Here is an 8,629-nt window from a genome sequence, read left to right on the forward strand (position 1 = left end):
GGATATTAAGCCCAAGATTAAGGAGATCTTCTTTGGGTGTCGGTTTATATTCTGTGAGGTTGATAAAATCATTCTTTTTTCAGGGGATTTTCAAACTTCTGCCATTAAGCCTCACAAGTTTCTTGAGTATGCCACTTTCTTTCTTGCGGTAATCCTTCTGCTGCAGGCGCTGGAGGGTGGCATCAATGTCTGAATGGGGGGTTCGTTGGGAAGCTGCTTGTCTCTGTGTTTGTAGTGTATCTAATTCTCTTTTTATTTCTCTCCTCTCTTTCTTCTTCTCTTCCAGCTGGTGAGCACCAATGTTGTCGTTACTTACAATAACGACATAGAAAATCATTTTTTATTGAATATCTATGTTCATGTTGTATATGGAAAATGTTCCTTTATATTACATGGCGTTAAGTGGAAATGTGCAGGTTTGTGTACAAATGAATGTTTTATTTATATTTAATTGTAATAAGCATTGTTACCAATGAATATTGTCTTGTGAATGGTTTGTATAATTGGTTAACAATGCGATGTAAGTTGTTTGATAGTTTCGTTCTTTCGTTGTGTTGGTTTGGTGGCTTCGTTCGTTTTGTTGTTAATTTTGTCGTGAGCGAACGAGGCCGAAGTCGTGGGTTTGGGTGAGAGAGCGAACGTATTATTTTCACGACAGAGGTGAGCAAAGGGAACGGTGGCAGTCGCTTCTCAACATTGGTACTGGTAGAGTGGTTTGGTAACAGGAGAACTTTTGGTAACAGGAGAACTTAATCAGAGTGAATAGAATTTCACTTCGATTAACGATGTCGTTCCTTCCCAGCATTTAATGAAGTGGATGGATTAATCAACCGAAGTTTGGATGAGTATCATATCATATATTATTTAATTTGCCTTGACTGGGATAAATCGCTAGGGATATGCATATCTGTGCGTGGGATTCCGTGACTGGGTAAAATTGAATATATATTAGTGGTATCGTGGTTTACCCGTGCCTATTGTAATCCGAACTCGGCAAGAACTTCAGTAATAATTCGGGGGCAAAGCACAATAGAATATAGTATGTCCTTTCATGTCTGTAACACAATGCAATGAATTCTTTATGTAGAGAAAGGGTCTTGAGTTCTCTTAAACGAATCTGGTAATTAGTAATTTCTGTAATTGACTGAAGTCATTATATGTTGTTGCTTGTTTGACCCTAATGAGTAACAATATTTGGTGCCGTGACCAGGATATGTCGGCAGTATATTTGGTGTTGAGCCAAGTTGGTATAAGTTTGTAGTATAAGTCCGCAGAAATATGTTGCCATGTTAACCAGGTTTATGTGAAATTTGTGAGATTTTTCGATAATTTCTTAGTTTTGAACACCGATCATATAATAATTCTTTGGTTTAGTCACGTTGTACGATTAGTACCATTGGTTATTCTATAGGACATTTACGCAGGGTTTTCTTGCTATTAACTATGTTGTGTTGATGTTTTGCTGGATAATGCCTGCCCTCCCTAACCTTGTTGTCTCCTTTTGTTTTTGCGCATTTCTTTAAATTAGTATGCGGTATCCTGCCTACATAACCAGACGTGGTTAACCCGTCTCCTTTCCCGCCTCTCTTTGTGAAGGTGCCTTGCAAGAAACATTAAATTTACTTTTTTTCACGCCATTTGTAGGTAAGAGAGTATTCAGGCTTGATTAAAACAGTTTGAATATGAAGTTTAATTAAATTAGTAAGGCCTTGCCCTGCTTGCCTTAAGCCTTAAATTTGGTTTTGTTATTTTCCCTTACTTTGAATTAATGTAAATTTTCTCTTGTTAGAATATTATTTCTCGTTTAACAATTTAATAATGAATCGTAAAGTAGCTATTGTGGGACATTCTCATGTCACCCATATGGAGAATTGTTTTCATAGTGGTAGATCAGCATTACTGGAACCCTTAGAATATAAGACATTTGGTAGGCCAGGGGCTGTTACAACCAATCTTATGACACCTGGCCTGATAACCGAACTTACTACCTATGGGCCTAGTATCACTATCTTGTTCATAGGTAGCAATGACTTAGATGTACCAGGAGATAACCTTAACCTGGTGAATAGTATTCACAAAAATATTCTAGGATTGGTAGAAAGTCTACGTACAGTCAATAATTCAGAGGTTTTTGTTATGTTAATAGAAATACGTAAAACACCATCTAGAACATCTGCCAAAAACTATCAAAAAAGAAAAAACTATTTAAACAAAAAATTAAAGCGAGATACAAGAGTTAGGGTGATCCCTACTTTATTATCAGAATGTGATTTAGCTAGAGATGGGGATTCATTTTCATCATAAAAGTTACAGGGCGTTGGCTCAACGTATTTGCGTTGAGTCAAACAAATAGTGAAAAGTAAAGGGTGGTAGAAGGTGAGTAGGATCGTGGTTACCCTAACCATCCTTCCCCTTCAATTTAAGGGCTGGGTTGAGTATGAGACAGCCTGCACATTCCACTACGCACGTATAATAAAATTCTCCTTTTCATTGATTGTTTAATTTGGGAGAAAATTTTGGGTGATGGGGTGAGTCACCTTTGTAAAAAATTTGCTAATATTAACTTTTGAACCCAGTTATTATAGTTGGATGCATATTTATTAATTATTGAAAATTTGAATATATTATATTGTATTTGTATTTTCTGAGTTTGGTCTTGTCACGATGGAGTCGTTGACGCGTAGACGTGGCGGTTATAAATCCGTTATTACACGTTTTATTGGGAAGATGACCGAAGTGATCGATTCAACTGATATTGATGCCATAACTTCCCTTAGGGATTCTATTTTAGATAATTTGAACAAAGTTCTTGCTTTGGATGAACAAATTTTGGATTCAGTTAAAGAAGAAGAAATGTCTGATGAAATGATAAATCAAGCTGAATATGCAAGAGACGTCCGTACACATATCGGCAGACTCAATAGCTCTATTACTAACAATTTGAAGTTACTAAATTCCGCTAACAGCAAGCAACCACCCGCCACTACCTACAGCCAGTATTGAGATTGCCCAAAAACTGGATCTTCCGCATTACTCTGGAGATATATTAGAATTGATTCCTTCTGGGAACTATACCATGTGTCAGTACATCAGCGGAAAGACTTGGAACCAATTCAGAAGTTTTCATATTTACGAAGTTTGCTCACAGGAGAAGCTTCGAAATTAATCTCGGGATTTAAATTTGAGGCCGCCAATTATCCAGAAGCTGTAGCTCTTCTCCTATCTACTTATGGAAAGAGAGAGATGATATTAAAGCATGTTTCTGGTGAGAAGATTGCTAGAAATGGAGTCTCCTGCTGCCAATTCTGAATCGTTGCAAACTTTCAGATCTAATTTTGAATGCTCAATAAGATCGCTTGAAAGTGAAAAGCTTGAATTAAATGAGCTTTATACTATTTTGCTCTATACCAAATTGCCTCAAAGCGTCAGTGAGACTGTGAAGCGTAGGTGTAGAGACGATTGGTTGGTATTAGACACCTTTAAGAAATACCTAGAAGAGGAAATTTGCAATCTAAGAACTTTTGTTTCAACTGATGTGAATAAAACTGAAAAACTGTCGTCAATATCAACATTCACAGTAAATCAATCCCAAGCTGTTAGACAAAAAACAATCCAAGGGAAATGTGAATAAGTTCCAGTTTATCAGCAATCCAAAAGATGGGCTCTTTGTGATAAAGAACATTGGTGGACACAGTGCAAAACTTACGCAACCAGAGATGAAAGGTTGAATCGCATCAGAGCTTTACAGTTATGTTTTGTGTGTGCTTCTAAGAAGCATTTTAGTGTGGACTGTGACAAACCAAGTTGCAATAATGGTTGTAATATGAGACATCATCGCATCTTGTGTGATAAAGACCAAACAAGAAAGCAAAGCAAGAATAAACAAAGTGGTGTACAAGTGGGAACGCTATCAGTAAATGAGCAGGACAAACCAAATAAGTCAGGTAAGCAATCCATATTACCAATAGCAACAATTCCCCTGAAAGGGAAGAAAGGTCGCATGGAACGACTTAGAGGGCTGTTGGATACTTGTGCCGAGAGAACGTTCATTAAAAGATCAGCTCTAGAGAGACTGCAATATAGGTCCAAAGGAGTTGAAAAGATAGCCTTGAGAGGTTATCTAACTAGTAAACCTGTTCATGAATACGAGATGATAAGCGTCGCCATACCACATAAAGATAAGTTGATAATAATGGACTGCATAGTGGTGGATGAGCTGCCAGAATATGCGAAGAAATTCGACGTTAAGAGAAGTTTGAAGTCGTTATGTAAAACTGAGATCAGCTTGGCTGATAAAGATTTCGATTTGCCTGTTGAGAATCAATCAACTATTGAATTGTTAATAGGGGTTGATAATGTTTACAATATTTTGCATCCAGGGTTCAAAAGGGTTAGAAACTTGATATTGCTGCCGACCATATTCGGTTATGTGGTGACAGGCACATGCACTAGGGAGACTCATGTGACAATTTTGAAGCTAGCTGTACAAACTGAAGAAATTGAAGCTACTCATAATGAAAATCCCAAGACTGATCTGGACGCATTGTGGAGTTTGGACAGATTGGGAATAGATTGCAGTGAGTTGCGAGAACAAGACCAGAGGGTCTTAAAGGACTTTGAGACCACTATAATCTATTCTGAAACTGATAAACGGTATGTTGTGGCGTTGCCATGGAGAACCAATAGATTCAGATTGAAGACAAATTTTGGTTTAGCCATGAGTAGACTTCGACAGCAGACCATCAAGTTTCAGAAGGATGTGGATTACTTGGGTCATTTTCAGAAAATCTTGCAAGAGCAAGAAGATAGAGGATTCATTGAGAAGGTGATCTATAATAAATCTGATGTGGATTGTCATTACTTGGCACATCATGGAATGCTTAAAGAATAGTGTTTGATTGCTCATCAAAACAAGGTAAAAATGGATTAAGTCTGAATGATTGTCTATGGACTGGACCACACGTAACGGCTGATCTACTCAGAGTCCTGCTGCAATTTAGAACTAACACCTTTGCTTGTATTGGTGATATTGAGAAGGCATTTTTAATGGTACAGTTGCGTGAAGAAGATCGCAATTATACGCGTTTTTTGTGGTTGGAAAATCCAACAGATCCCAATAGTAAATTAATAGTATACAGATTTAGAGTAGTATTATTTGGAGCTACATGCTCACCTTTTCTTCTAAATGCAACCATCAAGCATCACTTGTCCACTGTGGTCTCGTGGTTACCCCGGTCCAATACAGTGGATGTAGTGGAAAGATTGAAGAGAGGTTTGTATGTAGATAATTTGCAATTTACGGCTAATAGTGAATCTGAGTTAATGGATTTATACTTTAATGCCAACAAAATTTTTGCTCAGACTCACTTATATTTGAAGGAGTGCGTCAGCAATAGCAAGTCTATACAAACTATTGCTGCTGCTTATCAAATTGAAGCCAAACAAAAACAAATTCATAAAGTATTGGGATTGAATTGGGATATAATTAAAGACGTCTTAACTATAAATCCAACTCATATTAATAGATCGAGTCAAACAAAGCGAGAGATTCTCAGTACCGTTGCCCAAATATACGATCCATTGGGATTGCTTCTCCCTGTTACTATGAAAGCAAGGATATTTTTGCAGAAATTGTGGAAGCAACATCTGGATTGGGACGAACAACTCACCAACCCACTACAAGAGGAATGGAGTGAATTACGCAAGGACTTAGAGAAGTGTTTTGAAATATCTTTTCCTAGGAGTGCTAGCTTGGGAACTGGTGATACCTTGCACATATTCTGCGATGCTAGCGAAACTTCATATGGTTGTGTGGCCTATAGAGCAAATGGTGAAAGCTCTAATATAATTATGGCAAAATGTAGAGTGGCGCCCATCAAGGAATTGACAATTCCGAAATTGGAACTAATGGCATTGTTGCTAGGAGCAAGAATGACCAAATTTATTATTGACTCCTTTGATGAGAAGGAGTTTAAACAATTATGTCTGGTCAGACAGTAAAGTCGCCCTTAGCTGGATTGTGTCCAGTAATGTTCTGCCTGTGTTTGTGAGAAACCAGAGTAATTGAGATTAACTCTTTGATTCCGGGGTCAGTCCTGTCTTACGTACCCTCATCTGAAAATCCCAGTGATTGGTTGACACGGGGAAAGAGGACTAAGGTGTTAGCAAAAAACTCCTTTTGGTGGGAGGGACCTCCTTGGTTAAAAAATCACACACTGCCAATTGATAGGTCATGGGTGGGGTGTACACATATGCAGGGTGAACAGGACATTGTGGTCAATGTTGTAGGGGACATAGATGCAACATGCCTGCTGGATTGGGAAAGACTCAGCAGAGCTGACAAGGTCTTTAAGACCATAGCTTGGATAATGCGATTTATAAAGAATTGCAAACTATCAACCAATGACAGAAAAACTGGTGGTTTGACTCTGGAAGAGTTGCAAGAAGGAAAGGTCAAAACAATTGTTCTCGTGCAGAGAGAGTACTTTCCAGAAGAATATAAAGCCCTGAAGAGGGAGGAAACAAACCCAAAATTGACATTAATTCGCCAGTTGAATTTGTTTTTGGATAATAATGTAATGAGATGTAGAGGCAGGTTGGAACACGCGACACTGCCTGAAGAAGTCAAATTTCCTACTTTACTGCCAAAGGGTTGTGTTCTAAGTAAGTTAATAATAAGACAACATCATGTGATGCAAGCACACATGGGGATGAATGCTACTGTAGCTGGTGTAAGACAGAAGTTCTGGATTCCACAGCTGTGACAACTAGTCAAGAGCGTGTTACATCATTGTGTGATCTGTAAGAAAGTTCAAGGAAAACCATATATAGAACTAATATAGTACCCCCATTGCCGGAATTCCGGGTACAACGGAAACAACCTTTTAGCGTTACGGGGGTGGATTACACCGGGGCTTTATGGATAAAAGAAGGGAAGCAAAATCCGGAGAAGGTGTATGCCATACTATTAACATGCCCGATCACTAGGGGTATACATCTGGAAGTAGTCAGAAACCAGTCCGCTGACTCATTCCTCATGGCCTTCTGGAAGTTTAGCAGCCGTAAAGGCTTTCCTTCACTAATGTTGAGTGACAACGCCACTACTTTCGTAGCAGCATCTGAATATCTGAAAACGATGGCAGATAGCCCCCTTTTTCAAAACCATCTGGAGAACATCGAGTGTAAGTGGAAATTTATACCAGCAAGAGCACCTTGGTTTGGTGCAAACTGGGAGAGATTGATCGGAGTATTGAAGACCTGTATGAAGAAGGTAGTCGGTCGAGCTCTTCTCAGTTATGATGAATTATCCTGCATTTTGGTGGAATTGGAATCTATCAAAAATGACAGGCCACTAAGCTACACATCGGGGGACCTTGATCAGAAGGAGATTTTAACACCTAATCACCTGATCTTGGGTAGAAAATTAAGATCCTTTCCCAAGGAAATAATTAATTGGGAGGAGGTATCTGAAGATCCATTGTATAGTAAAACTGAAAATGTAGAAAAGAGATTCCTTTACATATCCAAATTGTGTGATCAATTATGGAAAAGATGGGAACCATTGAATATTTGATTTCTTTAAGAGAGACCTCATCGAGTTGGATGTCCAACATGAATTTCTTGGCCCAGCAAAATAGGAGATTTCGTCCTCGTACATGATGAAGGGCCAAGAAACAAATGGAAGTTGGGTCGGGTGATTCAGGTGCATGTGGGGTCTGACAATGTAGTTAGAGTAGCTACCCTCAAAACCTCCCATGGTCAGATCATGCGTCCCATTGTGAAATTGTACCCGTTAGAGTTGTGGCAAGAAGTTGAGACTCCTGATCCTGCCAAAATTCCTGCAATGAGTACTCGACCATCCAGGAAGGCTGCTCGGGTGGCTGCAGAAACTAGAAAAGATTTGATTCAAAAGGGACTGTTGTAAATACTAGTATATTATGACTTTTGGTGGCGGGGAATATGTCGTTACTTACAATAACGACATAGAAAATCATTTTTTATTGAATATCTATGTTCATGTTGTATATGGAAAATGTTCCTTTATATTACATGGCGTTAAGTGGAAATGTGCAGGTTTGTGTACAAATGAATGATTTATTTATATTTAATAAAACATTCATTTATATTTAATAAAACATGTAATAAGCATTGTTACCAAGGAATATTGTCTTGTGAATGGTTTGTATAATTGGTTAACAATGCGATGTAAGTTGTTTGATAGTTTCGTTCGGTTCGTGTTGGTTTGGTGGCTTCGTTCGTTTTGTTGTTAAATTTGTCGTGAGCGAACGAGGCCGAAGTCGTGGGTTTGGGTGAGAGAGCGAACGTATTATTTTCACGACAGAGGTGAGCAAAGGGAACGGTGGCAGTTGCTTCTCAACATTGGTACTGGTAGAGTGGTTTGGTAACAGGAGAACTTAATCAGAGTGAATAGAATTTCACTTCGATTAACGATTTCGTTCCTTCCCAGCATTTAATGAAGTGGATGGATTAATCAACCGAAGTTTATTGAGGATGATTGATACACTATCATTATATTAATTATAATTTGCCTTGACTGGGATAAATCGCTAGGGATATGCATATCTGTGTGTGGGATTCCGTGACTGGGTAAAATTGAATATATATTAGT

At 38.4% G+C, this 8,629-nt stretch overlaps 1 protein-coding gene across 1 annotated transcript; it reads left to right on the forward strand.

The window, feature by feature from the left end:
• The first annotated feature begins 3,823 nt into the window (after positions 1 to 3,823).
• Positions 3,824 to 4,891, forward strand: LOC135213369 (uncharacterized). Its single transcript, XM_064247349.1, has one exon. It carries the CDS (start codon positions 3,824 to 3,826, stop codon positions 4,889 to 4,891), a length of 1,068 nt encoding a protein of 355 aa, XP_064103419.1.
• Positions 4,892 to 8,629: the final 3,738 nt, after the last annotated feature.

The sequence above is a fragment of the Macrobrachium nipponense genome, chromosome 42 (genome assembly GCF_015104395.2).
Source record: "Macrobrachium nipponense isolate FS-2020 chromosome 42, ASM1510439v2, whole genome shotgun sequence".
In the NCBI taxonomy this organism is placed as follows: Eukaryota; Metazoa; Arthropoda; class Malacostraca; order Decapoda; family Palaemonidae; genus Macrobrachium; species Macrobrachium nipponense.